The sequence below is a fragment of the Electrona antarctica genome (genome assembly GCF_951216825.1).
Source record: "Electrona antarctica genome assembly, chromosome: 3".
Classification (NCBI taxonomy): Eukaryota; Metazoa; Chordata; class Actinopteri; order Myctophiformes; family Myctophidae; genus Electrona; species Electrona antarctica.
The window spans coordinates 18,707,248-18,729,480 of NC_136808.1; the positions used below are offsets into that span (position 1 = coordinate 18,707,248).

The following is a 22,233-nucleotide window of genomic DNA, read 5'->3' on the forward strand; positions in this document are numbered from 1 at the left end:
AGGGAAAAACAACAACACAGAAATAAGTTAAGAATCACAAAAATGTTAGTTTCATTTACATCATTGGTTCTCAATAATCAGTACAGGGACCCCCAGGGGTCCTTGAGGGTTTCCAGGGAGTTCCCAGCTAAATAAGTGATAGTTAGGAACGCTATGGAACAGAGCTAGTTAGGAACCAAATGGGCCCTTATGGTTACGGGTCTGTAACTGCGAGTGTACATTTGTATACTCTCAAAGTTAAATTAACACCGTAATGCAAATCAAACTGGGGGTCCTTGAAATAAAAAAGGTTGAGAATCATTGATTTACATCATAACGACACAGGACACCATAACGACACCAGCGTATGCAGAGAAAAGACAAACAAGGGAGGGTGGGTGAAAGGAGAAACAGGGGATCAAGGTAGCAGTCCAGACAAGAGGAGAGGAGGGAAAAAAGTGAAATGAATTTTCTGTGAGCCCACCTTCAAATCTAGATACTCCAGGTCCTTCTTCAGTTGGAGGTAAGTGTCATCAGCCTTTAAGTGAGTAGTGGAGAGACAATTTATTTAATCTAATCTTATCCATTCCATGTTCCATGTTCATATTCCATGTTTATTATAATTCTTCTTTTAATGTGATGTAGTCACATGGTTGTATTGCTTTTTTTGTATTACAACCAATGATGTTTTTATAAGTGTATTGCTTGCTTTTTTAAATCAGTTTTTGTCAGTATGTTTGTACAGGTTTTTATTGTGATTGTTATGAGGATCTGTCGTACTGTACTGTACTGTACTGTACTATACTATACGTGTGGAGGCCAGGCAGTCTAGCGTTCACTAAGGTGTCAGCTAACAGGAGACCTAATGAAGAACAGTCAACATGAAATGAAGCTGTAAATGATGAGGCATACCTGGAGGATTCGTCAAGGGTTGTTAAATTTGTTGTTCATGCTTTGATAAAAGTGCATATTAATCAACTAGGAAAACAAATCTGAGTAACAGACTGTGTTTCAATGATCAACATTTGAGTCTCTTAAAATAGGTATTGTTCATTATAGATTTTAGCATTGGCTATTAAAAAATAGCAGATCTACAAGCTCACATCGCTTCACTTAGTGCCATGCTGCGAGCTTTGACAGTTTTTGAGTGTTAAAAAAATGTTTAATAATAAATGACAATGACGAAACTTCTCTTCTGGGGGTTCCCTGACACAGATCCGCAGCCAAATAGGCTATGGGCTATATAAATGTTGGGGTCCTTGACACGAAAACGTTCGAGAACTACTGCTAGAAGGTATTTGTATTTAATGTCTTAACCAGTTAGCTTCACTCTGGTGACTAGGTCTGTGTTTTTGCTGCAATTTCAGTCATCTCACCCACAGTAAGAGAAGTAAGAGAGAACTCGAGCCAGAACCATAGAGACAAATGTTGCATTTATCACACATTTCTCTTGTTAGACCTTTTCACGGCAGCCATTTTGACATGTAATAGTTGGGTAAACAGGTGTTACCAAGCCCCCAGAACAGTAGCGGAGTAGCCACCGACGGTAGTGGTCAAAACTGGAACTGTAGGCGGGCTGGGCTCGAGGGGTACTACCTGGAAGACTTCGTCAGTCTTCCGGGTCCTTCAAAACGCCACTGAGCAACTTCTATTGAAATTAATAGCGGGGGGCGGCCTGTCGCTCCTCATCCGCTCTCTAGATATATTATAACTCTATGGGTTTTACCACTGATTCCCTTCCACACCAAACAGAGCCAGGGTGCTGCTATTGTACATGTTGGCTCACTAGAAAGGCTCTGCTACACTAAATGAGATGGAACATTATTTAATATCGTCATCATTGTAATCATCATCCATCGACTGCAGTCACGATAAAAGACAATGGGGCACGGCATTCTGGTTTATATCCCATCACTTTGGCCAGATAGCAGACACTTGGAGAGGAGTGTCTCTGGTAATAGCATCTAGATACATTAATGGGTTTCTTCCTCTAGTTTCACAAGGAAGTCTCCAGAAGGTTACTTAGGGTAAGTCCAGCTAAAACAGTATGCCTTTGCATGACCATAATGCCCAATCATTGGTAACACCTGTGTTTACCCATGTATTTAAAATCAATATGAAAGTCTCAAACATCAGAAAAGTGTAAAATACAGCAACATGTGGCATATCTATATGCGTTTTTGTCATTTTAAACAAGGCTCTGCTGTAAGTGCTGAACTATGCAGATGGATGAGGCCAAATAAAAATTAATAATGTACTGGTGTGCAACTGATGGACAATTTGGCACTGTGCAGTGTATCCCATGCTGAACAACACTGCAATTCCACACAGCCTAATTAAATGAATGACAGGAAAAGACGACATGGGCTTGGATGGGAAGCAGAAGGAGCACAATGCACTGGCATGGGGCTGCACTGCAGCGTGCTTAAGGGAGGTCGCGGGGAGGTCGCAGGGAGGTACGAGTGCCCCTGACCTGCAGCCTGGCGCCCAGAAGGCTGTTGTGCTGGTGATGCTGCAGGTGAGTGAACATGTCGCCGGGGCTGTGCAGACCAGCCAGCTTGGCCTGGTGCCTCCGAAGCTGAATGAGGAGCAAAGTGAGCTCCTCGGGCTGCCGTCAGGCCCATGTGTAAGGGCCGAGCGGTCAAGGGGCGGTCAGGTGGCAGTAGGGTAAGAAAACACACTTCAGAGCCATGCCACCAGGGTTGAAAATATGTGATTTTTGTTGAGTGACGTCTTTGCTGAAGCATAAACTAGGCTTAACAGTGGCTGAGCAATAGGTAGGGTTGTTAGGCAACAACTATTAGCTACTGCTGTTGAGCCAATTGACACTTCTACTCCAAAATCTATAGCTGCTTTCGACAGAATCTTTTGTTTAAGATGATAAAGGTAGCTGGCAGAGAGCCCAGGTTGATTGTCAAAAATACAATGGATTCAGAACCATTAACACCACAATGACAGAAATTGTATATTAAAAAATGTAACCATCACAGAGTACTAACGTGAGCTGAGGAGGGATTCCAAAACCAGCCTCCCAGTCACACTTTTATAGAGCATCTCCAGGTTTGATATTAACCTCATAATCCTTATTAACTAGTTTCTGGTTTTGATATTTTTTTGTATTTAGAGCCTATATACCTATGACTATGAGTATGATATAGTGATAAATCTGTCCTAAAAAAAGAAAAAGAAATCTGTCCTAGACCATATGAATAATAATACTGATGAATGTTAATCCATTGAGACCTGGAACGCATCCATGTCATGTTAGCGTTTAACCACATTAACCATTAACCCATTTTGGGGCGGGAACCCCTTTTGGTGTTTTAAACATTGTTATAATTTAGCTATTGAAAAATAGCAGATCTACAAGCTCATAGCGCGCCACCGAGTGGCGCGCTATGAACTTGTAGGTCTGCTATTTTTGAAAAATCGTTAAAATGTGCCTCAAATCTTTCAGAAAATTGTCATGATTTAGAAAACTTTTTTTTAAATTTCGACGTCAGGCCTAAATGGGTTAAACAAAGATTTCAAAATAGAATAAAGAGGAGCATACCGTTTTCCCATGGAGGCTGGGTGCACTGACAGTGTGTGTGATGTAGCCCTGCATGGCTGGCATCGACCTTCTCCCCACCTGAGGATGATGAGAAGAGATGAGATACCTCAACAGAATGATGAGAAGAGATGAGATACCTCAACATGATGATGAGAAGAGATGAGATACCTCAACAGAATGATGAGAAGAGATGAGATACCTCAACAGAATGATGAGAAGAGATGAGATACCTCAACAGAATGATGAGAAGAGATGAGATACCTCAACAGAATGATGAGAAGAGATGAGATACCTCAACAGAATGAGGAGAAGAGATGAGATACCTCAACAGAATGATGAGAAGAGATGAGATACCTCAACAGAATGATGAGAAGAGATGAGATACCTCAACAGAATGATGAGAAGAGATGAGATACCTCAACAGAATGATGAGAAGAGATGAGATACCTCAACAGAAGAGATGAGATACCTCAACAGAATGATGAGAAGAGATGAGATACCTCAACATGATGAGAAGAGATGAGATACCTCAACAGAATGATGAGTAGAGATGAGATACCTCAACAGAATGATGAGCAGAGATGAGATACCTCAACAGAATGATGAGCAGAGATGAGATACCTCAACAGCTAAATAAAAATGATGTTAATCAAATCAAATCAAACAGAATGCCAAATTACAAGTGAATGTTCAAATGCTATTACAATCTCTGCTATAACTGATGTTGCTAGCATAAAAACACTACTACAGACCATTCTGTCACCACGTGAACCCTAGCAAACCTATTCATACTGTAGGCAAACATTCTGCAAAAACAGGTGAACGTTCAGTGGAAATAGGCAAGCATTCGGCGACTACTAGCTCACCGCAACGTGACCATTGTGAGTCTATAGAGTGGCTATTTATGCTATTTTTAAGGTAAAACTAAGTACATGGAGTTTAATTAAGTGGTTAAGGCACTGCTTGCAAGTTTGCAAACAAAAGTGAGTGCACAGCAGATTTATTTTCCATCCATCCATTTCTCCGTTCCATCCCCTCCTACTCTTATTTGAAACAAGGTGTGCCCCGAGTTTGCCCCGAGATGCTACAGGGCTTGGAAAATTTGACATTTTTGCTTAATACACAAAATTAGTGAAGCTAGGCCTATCACACAACCTTAAAAGGACACAAACAACAAGAGATTTAATTAACTACACATAAATTATCCCAAACCTGCTTTCTTAAAATAACATTTGTTTGCTACTAGCAAGAGAAGCACTGTAAGCCATTCCCTTTGAGATTCCCATGCCACTATGTTTTTTGCTGTATAATAGGTTTTTTATTTAAATGTGAGATCAGAAGAAAGCGACCGCTGCTGATGTTTGAGATAGAGTTGCGATGTTTATTGGATGCTGAAAAGCCCTGGGCAAACTGGATTAGCTGCTAATAACACATACTCTTTAATGGTATTCCACAGAGGTCCATGGAAGTGCTCGATTCCATAGAAGCAGAGAGTCAGAGAGCACCATCAGCCTTAAAGATGCTGGGTCCACCGAAACAAAGTTCATCTGCAGAGTACATTTAGCTCCCATAAACCATTGCTTCCTTGGATGTTATTTTGTGAGATCACTGTGGCTCCCTTTGTTAAAAATGCATCTTTCTCTGAGTGTTTATTACATGAGTGTTTATTATAATTGTGCGACAGACCATTCTATTTGCGACTCGTAATTAGTAACTTGGTGTTAGGGGTGAATGATGAGGAAACAGAGAGTCTGCCTTCACTTTGTTTACTTGTGCACAGCCGATGGGTTGGTTTTGAAGCTTGTGTGCGCTGGCCAGTGTGGTGATGGGGTGTAGAGACAGCTTCTCACATGTGGAGGGTGTGGTGGAGTAGTAGCGTAGGGTGTGGATGGCAGGACGGCCCCATGCTCAGTATTCTGTGGTGATGGTGATGGTGGTGGTGTGTGTGTGCATGCACATGTGAGACTGTGTGCATGTTGGAGTGTTGGGACGATGCCTGATGTATATTTGGTTGTGTGCCGTGTTGCGGACCAGAAATAGCAGATGTACAAGCTTACAACACATAGCATTGTGACACTTTGTGAGCTTGTGCATCTGCTATTTCCGGTTAGCAACACAGGAGTGCAAGCAAGTATAAATCAGGCTTTAGGGAATGGGGGAGTGGCGAGCTTGCACTCACTCACTCACACACACACACACACACACACACACACACACACACACACACACACACACACACACACACACACACACACACACACACACACATACACACACACACACACACACACACACACACACACACACACACACACACACACACTCTACCACCTGCAAAAAAACAGGCTGGGTGTGGACTGTGTGAATGGCTGTGTGATTCACATGAGCATCAAAGTGTTTGTGCTGGGAAGATCGACTCTTCTCATGCTGGGCTTCCCATGGTGACCCTCCATTGCTACTTAACTCATAATGTCATAATGTCCTTTTAGTGAAGTTCAATAGGAAGGAACGTCACAACACAAACATAATCCATAGTTACCGTGAGAATGAGACCTTTGTGCTTTGGGATCTGGCGAGTTCCTTACATGTGAAACATCTTGTTTCACCGCTGTCCCACGCTGATGAGAGGCTACTGCCATTTACACCACGCTAAAATACATATTATCGTTGTGCAATATACTAGCATCATGTCCAGTGGGTGTACTTGTGCATCAAGCTGACTCATGCTAAGTTAACAGCTAGGAGATAGGACCCTGACCTATAGGCCACATGACTCAGGAACCGTTGGTTCCCAAGTCTACTAAGTACCAGTTTGATTTGATCAACCATAGCAGCTGAATATGATTCCCAACTGGACTGGGTAAAGACCGAAGTGTCTATGGTAACTGCTTTCAAACCCATACAGGCTCTTTCTCAGATTCAAGTGGTAGAGAGGGGGGGAATACTTTTGGGGGGGGGGGGACCATTTTGAAGCACTCCCATAGGCTGATGGGGAAATCCCAAAACAAACAGGGTTACTCTTCTATATGGGTCAACCCATGTATCTTGATAGGTAAACATCCATTTTGTTGGGAGCCTTGGCAGAGGAATGACATATGTGTGATTGATTTATATAAGGATGCAAATTTTAAGTCATATCAGGAGTTGGGGAGTTTAATTTGATGGGGAGGGGTGAATTTTGGAAATATCTTCAACTGAGGAGTAGCTGTGGGAAGTGTGTTCAACCTTAACAGGGGTATAGAGGAATATAACATGATACAAAACATTTTTGACACATACAATGCATAGTGCCTCAATATTTTACCAAAAATAACTTTATATTAATACTGAAAGAGATCTAGAATGTGAGATAAGTATGGAGAACTGGTTGAATATACCTTCCAAGGTTGGGTGGGCCACTAGCCTAGATACAACTATACTCATGTGAGGCTTTTTAGGGTGGGTTTAGTAGAAGACAAAAGATGTTGGGAGAAACTGGAACATTTTTACATGCTTTTTTGGGAATGTCCTGTGGTGTTACCCTTTTGCAAAGAAGTACTGAGGCAACTTGGGGAATGGTTAGGACAAAGATTACTAGAATGCCCCATGTCTCCTAGGAGATAGTACACTTTGGCCAGTGGCCACAAGGAGCCACCAAAGGACAACATGCACTAGAGACTGCAGGCCTTGTCACTGCAGCCAGGTGAGAAACTGGAAGAGTTTGTGTATACCTATACCTACCGGGACTCGCAGATTGGACTGAGACTGCATCTTACCAATATTTGATTGCCAGGAAGAACAATGTTAAGGGGAAATTCCATTTAGTATGGGACTATTTCTTGAATTAAGTATGTGTCAATGTACATCGCAATTTAATCACTATTGTTATAATCATTCATATAGGAGTGTAGAGGGGTGTTGTCCTGTTAGCTTAGCTTTGACTGCTTGTTATGTTTTGTTTTGTCTGTTTATTTTTTTATTTATTTTTTTTGTCATTTCCGTTCTTAGTTTTTTGTATGTCAAGTAATTTCTTTAGTTTGAAAATTAATAAAAACTACACTTCAGCACACACCATGACTGTTGAAGACCGGTAATACTTATCCCTTGTCTGACATCATCGCGTTAAAAGCAGATGGGATATAGGTCTTTGCATACGAATATGAACAACATAACCCTAAACCCTAAAAAAAAAGTGAAACATTTATTATGAAATGTTTCCCTCTTTTTTAGATGTTGTTGGTGCATTGGCCTACATTTTGTCAAGCTCAAAAGGCATCGCTTGATTCGCTTCACACCGCGCTTCCAGCTCTCGTATCTGCTACTGTTTATACTATTGTGACACTGTAGTACCATCAAGTAGGGTATTACTTTTTACAAATAAAAAACAAATAAATAAAACACACAAAAATAAAAACTGAGTGGTGCAACTCCGTGTGGGGGTCCCCGGGGGGTCCCCGGAACTTCCAGACCCACAGGAACGCGCCCAGGGTGTCGGCCCGGTTCCGGCGAGCCACCCCATGTCCGGAACGGTCGAGAAATGACAGAGTTACTGTGTGGGGGAATTAGCAGACAACACTCTCTCTCTCTCTCTCTCTCCCTCTCCATCTCTCCACATTGTAATTAGCAGGTGCAACACTATCTCTCTCTCTGTTTCTAGCCCAACAGCGTCACTTGTGCCCCTACTGGTTCCCTAAACATAGGGACGGACATATGGACATAGGGAGGGACAGACATTGCTGTTCCTTGGAGTGGTTGCACCACTCAAAAATAAATAAATAAGAAAATAACCACACACAAAAACACAAAAAGTAAAAGTTTTGGAGATGAGAGGTTTCTGCCTTCTTCTGTCGTATGTCCTTAGACCTTCAGCTCCGTTGCAGCAAGCCAGTCCAGAGTAGGACAATTAAGCCTTGATCACCATTTGGTGGCCGGTATATGGGGCAGCTAGTCAGCACGTGTTCCACAGTCTGTAATGGATCCCCACATTCGCAGTGGGCACTTTCTGTGAGACCCCACTTCTGCTTGGATGCACCAAAGAGTCCCACGCCCATCCTCAGGCGGTTGAGGGTTGTCCACTCCCTGCGGGGGAGGTGCTGGCCAGGAACATCTGTGGGATCCTCGATGTAGTGTTCCGTACATGAAGCGTGAATCTCGTTTGTGTCCGAGCATAGGCATGGCTGAGGCATGGTAACGCCCCGCCTGCCTGTGATTGGCCTACCGACACTGCCCGTCCTCCGAGACGCGAGGTTACTCCGTGGTGAGATTGAGAAATGAATAATACAACAAGAGAATGACAGCTTGGCACGAGCGACAGAATGCAGCCTTGTAACTAACTTGTACGTTTTATTTTTGTAGAAGAGGCACTCCGTATTATGATTTGGGTGTGTTCTAAATAAAGTGTTAGTGTTGATTATCGTGTATTAATCTAATTATAGTTAACTAATACTAGCTATTACACTAAAAAGGATAAAGATGAAGGGAAAATAGATCTTTTTATAGTACAATAATGTTTCAAGTTTACACATACAAACAAATTACACAATAATCAACACAAACACTTTATTTTAGAATACACCAATATTACGGAGTGCTGCATGTTCAATCAATTATTCCATCAAAGCAAACGGTATAAACAATATCAGTTTGCCTCTTCTACAAAAATAAAAGTTACAAGTTATAGTTCTCTTGTATCATACCGTATTTCCCACCACGGAGAGTAACCTCGCAACTGAGTATCCAGCATTATATCCACCTCGGAGGACAGTCAAGACGGGCAGTGTCGGTAGGCCAATCACAGGCAGGCGGGGCGTTACCATGCCTATGCTCGGACACAAACGGAATTCACGCGTGGGCGTAGCCTGGAAGGTTCTGCTGCCTTCCACTGGTCCCTCCATCTTGCCTTCATCCAGGAAGCCTTGGAGGTGTCGGCTGGTGGGGGAGAAGAAGACAGCCTCCACGTGGCCTCCCCCGCAAGTAGCTAAAGAGTAGTTGCAAGGTTGCATATGCCCTTTAAGCGAAATAACGTCCACCGACCACAGCCTCAGCGCTTCTCCAGGTTTCTGCCTGACAGCAACGATTTGCAAATTTATACCTGGAATGTGTCCTCTGCATTTAACCCCATTTAAGTGGTAGAAAGTAACTAAGTACATTTACTCAAGTACTGGATTACAATTCTAAGGCAATTTTACTTTACTGGAGTATTTCCGATATTCAATACTTTTACTTCTACTCGACTACAAGAGGCAATATTGTACTTTTACTCCTAACTAACCACTTCAGCCCTGCATATACTCTAGAAGCTCACAACCCATTGCTTTGTGACGCATTGTGAGCTTGTAGATCAGCAATTTTCCAAGGATTTTTGCACATTTTATACATAGGCCTAATACACAACTTGTGAAATGGACATTCTGCGTAATGTCACTTTTAGATACTTTGATGTCAATTATTTTACTCAAATCAATTTTGAATACCAAACTTTTACTTGTAACTGACTATTTCTACATTGTGGCAGAATACTACCACAGTATTACCTCGCGTAAAAGTGATACTTTTACTCAAGTAAAACACGTGAGTACTTCTTCCACCACTGCATTTAACCCCATTTAACCCATTCTAACTATCAGTGGACGACTACTGAGCAGCCCCCCGGGATTCACTATCTCTTGATCAATGACATTTCAACACTAAAGCCCAGAGGACTTGGCTGGGATCCAAGCCACTCTAACCATGCCAGATATGTGACAAAAGGCACAATCTTGCTTACATTATACCGTCGCTGTCGGGCAGAAACCTCCTATCTCTTTTTGCCCTACTTGATCATCCTATCGTGACCCAAAAGCATCAAAAGTAGAAGATCCACAAGATCCACAAGCTCACATTTTGAGTGTGTACATCGGCTACTTTTGCTTTTTTTTATTTGAATCCTGAAAAGTAACAGTTATGAGATATGAGGTTCCCACCCGACAGAGACAGTATATTAATTACTTTGCATCAGTACAAGTAATTAAGGATAATAGTCATTAACACGTGGAGTGCCCATGAATCACTTACACTCACCAGTCCATCTGTTGATGTTTACGTATAAGTACAAGCCTTTTTCTACTTTTACATTGCCAATAAAAGTTTAATGGTAAAGCAGAGTGATTTGAACTCTGTCTCACATGCCACTGTGTGCTGAACTCAAATTCCTCCATGCACCTTTATGTCTTATTTGCAAGTACTTAAACCACTGGATAGATATACGGTATGTGTAAATATGTAGATATTATGTTTGATTTTATTGATCTCTCTCCCTCTCTTCCCCCCTTCCCCCCCTTCTTCTTCTTCTTCTTCTTCTTCTTCTTCTTCTTCTTCTTCTTCTTCTTCTTCTTCTTCTTCAGGTCTCCTCATATAAATACTTGGGTATCTGTATTGACAACTCACTAACTTGGAATACACATGTTGACAGTCTCTGTAGTAAACTACAGCAAAGACTGCACTTTCTTTGACGTCTCAGGGTTCATGGTGTTGACCAAAAATGTATGTTAGTGTTCTATCGAGCAGTCTTGGAAAGCCTGGTCAGGTTTGGCATCACAGTTTGGTTCGGTAATCTCTCAGTGCAACTGAGGTCCAAATTGTTCAGATTGGTGCAGACTGCAGGGAAGATCATAGGGGTAAAACAACTCCTCCCTCTCTGCAGTCTATTTATGAGCAGGCTACACTAAAACAGGCTCAAAACATTGTCAGTGATGTTACCCATGTTTTAAATGGTGAGTTTGTACTTCTTCCCTCTGGGAGAAGATACAAAGAACCAAAGTGGAAGTACATCAGATTTAAAAAATCGTTTGTACCAGCATCAACTAAGATGTTGAACGAGGCTCTGAAACAGCAGTAACTGTGTGAGGCTAGATTATCCACATCATGTGTGCAATTGTGTAATGTTGTGTCTCCCTCTGTAATGTATTTTTGTTTGTTACATGACCTGACGAAGATGTAATTGACACATCGAAACGTTGTCACTTTTTACCTTTACCCTGATATAATAAAATAAGGGCCTAAATCGTCTGAGCTGCTCCAGTGCCTTCTTGTTCGCGTATTTTTGTTTGTCTTTGTGTGGCTGTAGCTGGGGTGAAAGCCCAAGACAAATGAGTTTACCTTGACCTTGACATTCTTCACTTTCTCTTATGGAAATAATAAATAACGATAAAGCTTGCTGTTTTACACCTGTAAACCTGTGATGAGACAATAAAGCTGATTCTTTTGCTGCGTCCTAAACCTTTTCGAAAAGAAAAAAGAAAAAAAAGTTTCTTATTTTTCTTCTTCTTTCTTCTTCTTATTTTTCTATCTTATTCTTATTCGTATTTTCTTTCGTCCAGAAATAGCCAAGTATAAAAACGGCGCAAGAGTTTAACGACTCCAACTCCTTAACGTTAAACGGCCTACCTGAGAGAGCTGGGTACAGACACGTCCAGGCGAGATTGTTCGACTGCCGTCCCCTGGCGCCACTTCATCCAGGGGCCTGACCGTCACCCTGTCCGAAGGGGTGTGTGGCCTCCGAGGGGACAGGGGTTTGAAAGACGGGGGTACTTCACAGGGGGACGGGGGCACAGACATGGAACGAGGCATCTCCACGGTAACCCTAAAAGAGGAGGTGTCCATGAAGTCGGGGGGGCCGCAGTAGACGGGCGCCGTGGGGCTGCCGTGGCGGAACTGCTGTCGCTGCTGCCACTCGTACAGCTGCCACACCATGCCCTCCTTGTTGGCCATGCGCTCGTCTGTGGACATGCGGAAGTGGCTGAGCCGGTCGTGGGCATACTTGTAGTCACTGGGAAGGTTGCGGGCCACTTGGGGGGAGCCGCTGGCGGATGGGAGACAGGTGCTCTTTGGCAACGACTGATAAGAGGCTTCCACTGCACTGGACTTCAGCTGGAGGGGAGGCGTCCGTCGGGGGAGGTTGTACTCTGTAGAATGAGCACTGAGGGCAAAAGTACACAAACACGTGTTTACGTAAATTAAGTAAATTAAGTGTTTTAATTTTTTATCAACAGCACATGGCCACTGTGGATGCACTGTATTATGTTCACAACACAACACCCTCTGATGTGAATGATGTCCTGTGATAGAAATGCAACACTAGCCACTAGAGGGAGGTGTTGACTCGTTTTGTATTTTGTTCTTTCTCAGCAATGGCATCATCACATTTAATAATGATGAAATTTGTCTCAAATTGTTTTCAAGCGGTTTAACTGACCTTTTGGGAGGATCTCCTTTCTGAACTTTCACCCAGTTCTCCACTTGCGTCAGGGTGGTTTTCCTCGTCACCTGCTTCTCTGTGTCTGTCCGTGGAACAAAGCCCCTCTTATACACGCTGTTGCCATTATGTTCGTGTGGCAAAGGCACCTGCACTACCAAGTGTTGGCCGCTCTTGTGAGAGGTGCCAGGGACTGGGTCGGAACAGTTCCCCTCCAGCCCTGCCTCTGTGGCCAGCTGGGAGGGCCTCACCTGGACCTCCAACCCGTACCTGACCTCCTCTCCCGGGGCCAGTCCACTGGCGTCTTCGTGAGGAGGTTCCTCTCTGTCTGGTCTCTGACTGACACTGATGTTGTTGGTCTGGGGGACCGCCTGCTGAGCCGTCTTCTCGGACCTCTCCAACTCTCTGGCAAAAAAAAGATGGAGTGAGGGGTAAAATGATAGAGAAACATTACCTTGTTATAGTTTGATTGATTGATTGATTGAAAAATGTATTAACAGTTTGCAGAATTACAGTACATTTCAAGCACAAACTCAATACAAAGGCTGTTAACTGTGAGTGGACGACCCAATTAAGCATTACACTTGTTTACAATAGGGTCTACCATGTTCAATTCATCAAAACATTTAGAGACGTACAAATAGACACTTCTATATAGACAAAGAACAGAACAGGGGGGGGGGGGGGGGGGGGGGGATTCAGATTTTACGGGGGCCAGTTTCGAATTGCAGCCATCCGTAGGTGCCCTTTGAGAGCGGTTTTGAAGGAGTCAAGGGATTCGCATGTCTTAATGACTGTTGGTAGGGCGTTCCACATTTTGGTGGCATAGGAGCGAAAATAATTTAGTCCCTTGTTTGTGCCGAATCTGGGTTGTACATGGTTCGTTGCACTCCCTCTGGTGTTGTGGGTGTGGACTTCGTTAACATTAAGTTAAGTTAAGTATCTAGACAGGTACATGGGTACCTGCCTAGATAGTCCCTCTGTTCACTGTGTTGTGTGATATCACTGTGTGGTTTTGAAAGTATTAAATGGCCTGACAAACTGTCTCACTTAGCCTAGCTACTCTCACAGATTAGTGTTAGATTAATTCCTCTTCATATAACTATTCATCAAACAGATTCACCCTCTTTGGCAGAATAGATGAAGAAATGCAGCTTGAAATGGGGGATTACGCAGCATTAAGCAGAGGATAACAAGCCACAGTGGGCATGCCAATTAACCTGACGTGATCCAGGATGTAATTTCCAACTCCATTGACAGAATGGGATAATTGTATAAATAATCAGATTCATTGCCTAGTTTCTGAGGAATATTTTCCCCCACATCATTTCATGTTTTTAAGGGAGGGAGGAGCTCTTAACAGAGAAGCCACACAGTGGATCCCCAGTGGATAGAAATGACAGCCATTTTGTTCTTAACAAATAGCTTGGGGGAGTCAGCTCTTATAATGCTATTAGCAGAACTTTTAATTAATTTAGCACTGCAGTAAAATGCATTCATCTTTCTCAATGTTGCGTAACTATGTTTCCAGACAGATATTCCCACTTATGACAAAATGCTACAATTATTTCATCAAAACAAAATCAGAAGTGACTTAAAATGACTGAAAAGAATAATCTGGCAATGGTTATCTCACACATTTCATTTAATATCATTTATTAGTAATCAGACAAAAAAGATCCACTATGATTTGAAGTAAATATGATGTATGATTGTAATTTGTGATGCGTTAATGTGCAAAACAAATTGCCTCTGAGGACACAAGTTTTCTATAAGCTACGACTACTACAGTAGTTCTACTACTACCAGTAAGACGCCCTGAGGGCGAAAAGCATGCATGCATTCGCCCTGGTGACGGCAGACTGCTGGGTGAGCGCTGGCACTTTGGCATGGGGGGTCTGTACTGGCCATATATGGAGCGTGTCTTGAGTGTACAGATTTTGATGAGGTCAGATCAACACATGGAATGTCAGAACAGGTCAGCTCCATATATGGATATCTACTGTATGGGTGGCAGCGGGGGCAGTGACTTGAGTGTACAGGGTTTGATGAGGTCTGGCCATATATGGAGCGTGTCTTGAGTGTACTGGGTTTGATGAGGTCTGGCCATATATGGAGCGTGTCTTGAGTGTACAGGGTTTGATGAGGGCCCAGGTAGGGCCGGGCCTTCATTCAATACCAGTAAGATGCATGAGGGCGAGAAGCATCCGTGTGCACATATCCGCCTGGGTGACAGCAGACTGCTGGGCGAGCACTGGCACTTTGGAATGGGGGGTCAGATCAACAAATCCGCCTGGATGACAGCAGACTACTGGGTGAGCACTGGCGCTTTGGCATGGGGGGTCAGATCTAGCCTGGTAAAACCACTCCCCCTGCTGGACAACATTTCATTCTGAATGCAAATCTGGTGAGGGGGATCAGGCTAGGTCAGATCAACATATGGAATGAATTCTGTACTGGCCATATATGGAGCGTGTCTTGAGTGTACAGATTTTGATGAGGTCAGATCAACACATGGAATGTCAGAACAGGTCAGCTCCATATATGGAGATCTACTGTATGGGTGGCAACGGGGGCAGTGACTTGAGTGTACAGGGTTTGATGAGGTCTGGCCATATATGGAGCGTGTCTTGAGTGTACAGGGTTTGATGAGGGCCCAGGTAGGGCCGGGCCTTCATTCAATACCAGTAAGATGCCTGAGGGCGAGAAGCGTTCGTGTGCACATATCCGCCTGGGTGACAGCAGACTGCTGGGCGAGCACTGGCGCTTTGGAATGGGGGGTCAGATCAACATATCCGCCTGGATGACAGCAAACTGCTGGGCGAGCGCTGGTGCTTTGGAATGGGAGGTCAGATCAACATATCCGCCTGGATGACAGCAGACTACTGGGTGAGCACTGGCGCTTTGGCATTGGGGGTCAGATCTAGCCTGGTAAAACCACTCCCCCTGCTGGACAACATTTCATTCTGAATGCAAATCTGGCGAGGGGGGATCAGGCTAGGTCAGATCAACATATGGAATGAATTCTGTACTGGCCATATATGGAGCGTGTCTTCAGTGTACAGGGTTTGATGAGGGCCCAGGTAGGACCGGGCCTTAATTTTAGGGCCTGTTGAGAACTCTAGTTTTCGCCGGCTGCCGGGCGCGGCTGCACTAATAACAGGGCAGGCCAGTCTAGAGTTTAAATGGACAGGTATCAGTCAAAAGGGAGACATCGAAGAGGAAGGATGGATGGGGAAGGATCAACATATGGAATGTCAGAGATGTAAAGTTGCTGGCCAATATTGATGACATCAGGGATCTCCATATATGGGCTTAATATTGATGACATCACGTGATGTCACGTGACTGACTGACTGACTGACTGACTGACTGACTGACTGACTGATGGGAAATGCTAGATTTCATAGTTAACTGCGACCTGCGGTCGCAATAAATGATGATTTGATTGATTGATTGATTGATTGATTGATTGATTGCTTGAAGAATTTATTAACAGTTTTGGAGAATTACAGTACATTTCAAGCACAACTCAATACAAGACTGTTAACTGTGGACAACACCATAAAGCATTACACCACCATGATGAGACAATATGCGATAAAGATAGCATCACATTGCAAGTTAGCTTGAAGCACAGTTCTTGTCGGCAAGCAACCATTCTGCATTGCAGTAAACATTGAGATCCTCCCATCATGTACTCCATCCTCCCAAACCAGAAACTATGGACATTGAGCCCTTCTAGCCTCTAGGTGGCATGATTGCACCACATAAACCATACTTCATTTCACCTTACCTGGTTTCTGGCTGCTTTAGGAGTGCATCACAACCACTTACCACTACGCCAGATGTTTAAATTATGTAGTGAAAAATGCTATTTTTTTTTTATGTCAGAAAGTTGTAGGGTGTCATTTGTAATAGGGATAACCTGCTGTTTAATGGGGCGACCAATGGGCAGAGTGGCTGCCTGTGAAACAGAAGGTCCCTGCAGGCTCAAAAACAGAAGTTCCCTGCAGGCTCAATACCTACAGTACTGTATGTCAAGGTGAGCAAGACTCTTAACACTTAACCTAACTGCTCACCCCCTGTGCTCAAGTCTGCCCACTTCAGCAGCAATCAGCTGTGTGATGTTGAAAACTCAATTTCAACTGTGGGATCAAATAGGAAATTATTATTAAGGCGGTAAAGCACGCAGTGCAGCCTTTTGTATTCGTTAGTTTTATTCTTATTCAAATTATTCTTCCACCACTTTGCAGTTCTAGAATAATGGCAGTCAAGGTCATGCTAAACGGAAGAGAAAATAAACTCAAATTAATTTGCCAAATAGTGGCTCTATAGAACTCAACTGAAAAAAAGTAGTACGTAATACGTGTTGTGAGCTTGTAGATCTGGTATTTTTGCACGTTTTTTTTTTCTTTCTTTTTTCTACTACTGCATACCAGCTAGTACTATAAAACTAAACAAAAACTAAGCCTTTCACAAAATATAAACTATATATATATACTAACTAAACCAGCAAACCCGCTTTAAAAACGAACTAAAACTAAATAAAATGGGTTTAACATGAAGTAAAAAAAGAAATAATGCAGAGTTATAAGCTCACAAGACATTGCATCGCAATACATTGTGAGCTTTTAGATCAGCAAGTTTCACTATTTGTTGTATAACGTATGAAGTATAGGGCTTAAGGCTGCACTGTAATCTTCTTAGTGAATACTATTTTATTTTGATCACTCTGTAATGGTAGAATATAAAACACAACTGCGGTGGGTTATATTTGGTCTCCCTGTAGATCCTGTGGTAGGGCCTGCTACCACTGCTGGATGACAAGTGGTACAACCTGAAGGTCAAATTTCAATGTATCCTCTGAGCAAGCAGATGTGCTCTATTAGTGCTCTCAGTGGTACACATCAGCACTACCAATGGGGGACCCGAGTTTGAATCTCGGATAGGACATGAAAGATACATGTGATGCTTTAACTACTTGGTTTATTTATTAAAAAACGGTGCTGCCTTGAAAACACCACCATTACCTATTACTAACTGCAACACAAACACTACAGAAAGCCTATATAAAAGCCTGAGCACAGACACGGCGTGTTCTTGAAAGCAAGTGTATTACACGCTTGGTGCAAACATCTGCAAAGGATATTAAAAGCAATGTGGTTGAATGATACAAAGCTGGTCTGCGTGGTACTGTGCTGTGTAAATGTGTTTGTGTTGTCGTGCTGCTCCACTGGCATCAGTAGCGAGTCACTGGTCGTATAATTGAATCCTTACAGTGGGAGAGCGGCTGAAGCCAAGTCAATAAAGAGGGGCTAACCTCTTGACGGTGTGAGTGTGCTGCATCAGCGTGGCCTGGTTCATGGCTCGGATCCAGCCGTTCATGTCCTCCTGCGTGTCCGCACTGAAGAAGTACGTTCGCATCCCACAGTGTTCCGCCTGTGAGCCAATCACAGAGTTCTTATTGTAAATGTAGGAGCGCATTCCAGTGTGGCTCGCCTATCAGAAACAGAGGAAAAACAATACATTAGGCCCGATAAACAGTATACACATATATTAGTTGTGTGCCAGTTGCTGCGCACCGGAACTAGCCCATCTACGAGTTCATAACGTGTCAGCGGTGGGCTTGTAGATCGGCTATTTCTGGTGCGTGACACCGGCGCGCAACCTCCAGTTTCATGAGAACAACACGAGAACAACATAATGTGGCTGTCAGTGGTGTTGATGAGTCAAAATGGCAGTCACTTGTGAGAAACCCAATTAGTTCGCTAATTTGCTTTTAGAAAAGTTACAGCCACTCTTGAGTGAAGAACAAAGAATGAAAGCAAAAGGTGCATAATAAACCCTGTTGTGCAATTTAAAGCTGGCCATGGCATGCAACAGGCATAATGAGGGTTTAGTTTGGAGATTACTTTGCTTGAAAGCATCCACAGTTCAGTGCAATTCCTCTACAACTCATATTAGAGTACAGAAATCAGCCAGCGAAAAAGCAGTGAGCATTCTCAGTCAATAGCACATAACACACAAAAAACACACACGTGCACGCACGCACGCACACTCACTCACTCACTCACTCACGCACGCACGCACGCACGCACGCACGCACGCACGCACGCACGCACGCACGCACGCACGCACGCACGCACGCACGCACGCACGCACGCACGCACGCACGCACGCACGCACGCACGCACGCACGCACGCACGCACGCACGCACGCACGCACACACACACACACACACACACACACACACACACACACACACACACACACACACACACACACACACACACACACACACACACACACACACACACACACACACACACACACACACACACAGATATAGAGAGTGAGAGAGGGTCACTTTACCTGCAATAGCATTTGTTTTGTTGCAATGGAATTCTGTTCAATTATAGTAAGTTCACTTCGTAGTCTGGTTACTCAATCTCCCCCCACACACACACACACACACGCCACAGAGCTTTATGGTAATCAAATCCTCCCCCATCCTGCCTGGGCACAGGGCACCCTACAGACAGCCAACTGCTCCACAGCACAACAGTGGTCAGCACTTTTCACACAAACGCTTGACCCGGAGTTTCAACTCTGATATAAATCTTATCCATCTAGAGAGGAATTTCCTCTACATTCACTTTAAACCAGGACTTTAAATATGTTGCTGACACAATTTCTATGACCTAAAATAAAGTATAAATAAATAGATACATGTATAAAAAAAAAGAATTAAAAAAAAGCACTTCCTTCTGTCCGTGCATAACCAAAGCAAAGCAAAGCTAAGTTCTTTGTTTACCCAGGGAACTGGACTAAGCTCGAGATGCTTGTTTACAGCCAGACCCTGCTCATAGAACATTTCATGGTAGGGGTTCAATGCCTTGCTCAAGGGCACTTCAGCGGTGGTAATTTTAACGTGCCGGTCCGGGGATTCGAACTGGCGACCTTCCGGTATCAAGACCGCTCCGCAAACTGTTCAGCCACCGCTGCCCCTGCCACCATCCATGACTTGATAATATTCAAACCGATATTAGACCACTTGGGCCACGCGGGCCGTGGCCCAGTCAGTTTAGAGCTGGCCCAGTCTAACTTTGAAGAGGGGGCGAAAAAACAAGAAAAACTACTTTGGCAGCCCTTGTGCATGCAAATTTCTGTTTAGTATAGCAAACCACAGCATGCAAGCCACCTTTGTTTTAAATGATCCCCCAAACCGTTCACACTTCACACATATCGGCCGGGGATGATGATCCACGCTACACGCCTGTATTAGACGGATGTTAGGTTAGGTTCTTAGCTTACTTATGATCCTTGAAGACTATATCTATGTATTTGATGTATTATTACCGTGTGTTGTTCTTGCTTATTGTAAATCGATCTGGATTAAGAGCATCTGCCAAATGCATTCATTGTCAAATGTAATGTCTAACACTTCTCCAGAGCTCAATTTTAGTGTAAAACAGGTCAAAGGCTTATCACGGATCAAATTGAGTCATTCTACTTCTTATAACACAAACAGCAGGAGATGACCACAGCAAAACAAAGCAAAGCAAAGTTACTATATTTACCCAGGGTAACTGGACTAAGCATCAGATACTTGTTTACAGCCAGGCCCTGCTCATAGAACATTTCATGGTAGTGGTTCAATGCCTTGCTCAAGGGCACTTCAGCGGTGGTAATTTTAACGTGCCGGTCCGGGGATACGAACTGGCGACCTTCCGGTATCAAGACCGCTCCGCAAACCGTTCGGCCACCGCTGCCACAACCTGTACCTGTACGCTGCACTGTACGTTGCAACTGACAAGCATATTCATGGCACCTTTCTGATTCTGTTGTCCATACAGCATTTTGGCGATTCAAAAATCCCAGATCTATAAGATCATAACTTGTATCACAATGTTGACATGAAAAGACTTTTTACTTGAATGAAGCTTTGGCGAAAGTTCATTCGACTTCCTTATTTTTTTCCATCAGTGGATTCCACTATGTCCCTTTCACTTGTCATGCTTTCAAAACCTTTAATTCACAATTCTAAGCATATGCCCTTCTAGACAATCAGGCGATGGTCTCCATTCTACAAACATCACTGCTGAACCTGTCATTCTCTTTCAGACTGAGCATTGTGCAACCCTGGCCCATCTCCACCATGTTGAGGTCTCCATTGTCTAGGAGTTAAAACAGGAAAAGGGTTTTCGTCTTCACCACCACCACCACCACCAATGTCTAGCATAGAGTATATAAAAGGATAGAGACTGGCGCGAAGCTCCGCCCCCCCAGCTATTCATGTCAGTGGAAGTTGCTCAGTGGCGTTTTGAAGCACCCGGAAGACTGCCGGAAGTCTCAGAACGTCTACTTCCGCATTTGACCACCAAATTTTGGTGGTCAAATGCGGAAGTGCAACCGAGCGCTCAATGTTAAAGCCCAGCTGCACGGGGTTTCCCGGTCATGAATCCACGGGTCCGCCTGTATTCCCTCCTCCTACCACTAGGGCCCAGAGCTTCAACGTTGAATAGCCTCACTGGCCCCTTGGTGTCTAGTCTCTCCATCATCATCATCATAGTCATCATCATCCTATTGCCTTTAATGGAGTCTAATCTTCTAAAATATATAATCTATGTCTCAATATTATTATGCTTTCAACATGACCTCTCCTTATTGAAAAGTTATTAAGATATCATGCTGTTTATGAGCCACTACACTGTTCTCTTTGCAATCTACTTATGCGACAATTTACCATGCTGTTTGTGTACCAGGGATTATGCTTACTCTGATTTCACAATTCAAGTCACTCTGGATTAGAGCATCTGCTAAATAATGAAACTGTAAATTGAAGTCATCTTAGCTGGTTCAATGGCCAGCAAAGACGTGTTTTGATTGTAGAGTGGTACATTATACAGCACCATGGACAGAGTGCGATCACTACTGAATTCTCAACAGAGAAGTGCTGAAAGAACATCAGCAGGGAGCATGCAAACAGAACACTCACAGTCAGTGAATGGAGCCCCTGGGCCCCAACCTTTTAAAATGTATTGATAAGTTTTTTCCCCAATAGATCAACACTTACTCACTGAGATATGTAATGTATGCAAAGCTGACATAACTGTAAAGAAGGACATCCTTCTTTAAGTTGTATTTGGCCTCCCATTAGTACAAAATGATGGCAGCACTTTGCAACTGTGACACCAAATGCACAGGAACTGTGGTTCTCTACATTTCATGTAACCTTTGAGTTGAACATATTCAGAGGCAGAATGTGTTTATTTTCATCGTTTAAGAAAATCTATAAATCATTCCACTAAAGACCCATTCACCTGCAGGACATAATGTGTAAAGCCCATCTCTGCAAGGTAAAACAATGAAACGATGAAATGGTTGCCACAAATCCCAACGTCCCGTTATGGCAGGTAAATTAACATGAATGCAACATAATGATGGTGATGATGAGCCCTCAAAGAAAGCCAATGAAACCAGAGA

The 22,233-nt window shown here is 43.4% G+C and overlaps 1 protein-coding gene across 1 annotated transcript in view; it reads right to left on the bottom strand.

The window, feature by feature from the left end:
• The window catches only part of plekha7b (pleckstrin homology domain containing, family A member 7b), a gene marked incomplete at its 3' end in the record, with an annotated part of 142,727 nt that overhangs the window by 17,058 nt on the left and 103,436 nt on the right, over positions 1 to 22,233 (bottom strand). The window contains exons 9-14 of the mRNA XM_079497735.1: positions 18,067 to 18,245; positions 12,744 to 13,148; positions 11,936 to 12,467; positions 3,533 to 3,610; positions 2,453 to 2,587; positions 464 to 517 (exon numbers count right to left, since the gene is read on the bottom strand). Coding sequence (XP_079353861.1) covers positions 464 to 517; positions 2,453 to 2,587; positions 3,533 to 3,610; positions 11,936 to 12,467; positions 12,744 to 13,148; positions 18,067 to 18,245 — 1,383 coding nt within the window. The remainder of the gene's footprint in view (positions 1 to 463; positions 518 to 2,452; positions 2,588 to 3,532; positions 3,611 to 11,935; positions 12,468 to 12,743; positions 13,149 to 18,066; positions 18,246 to 22,233) is intronic.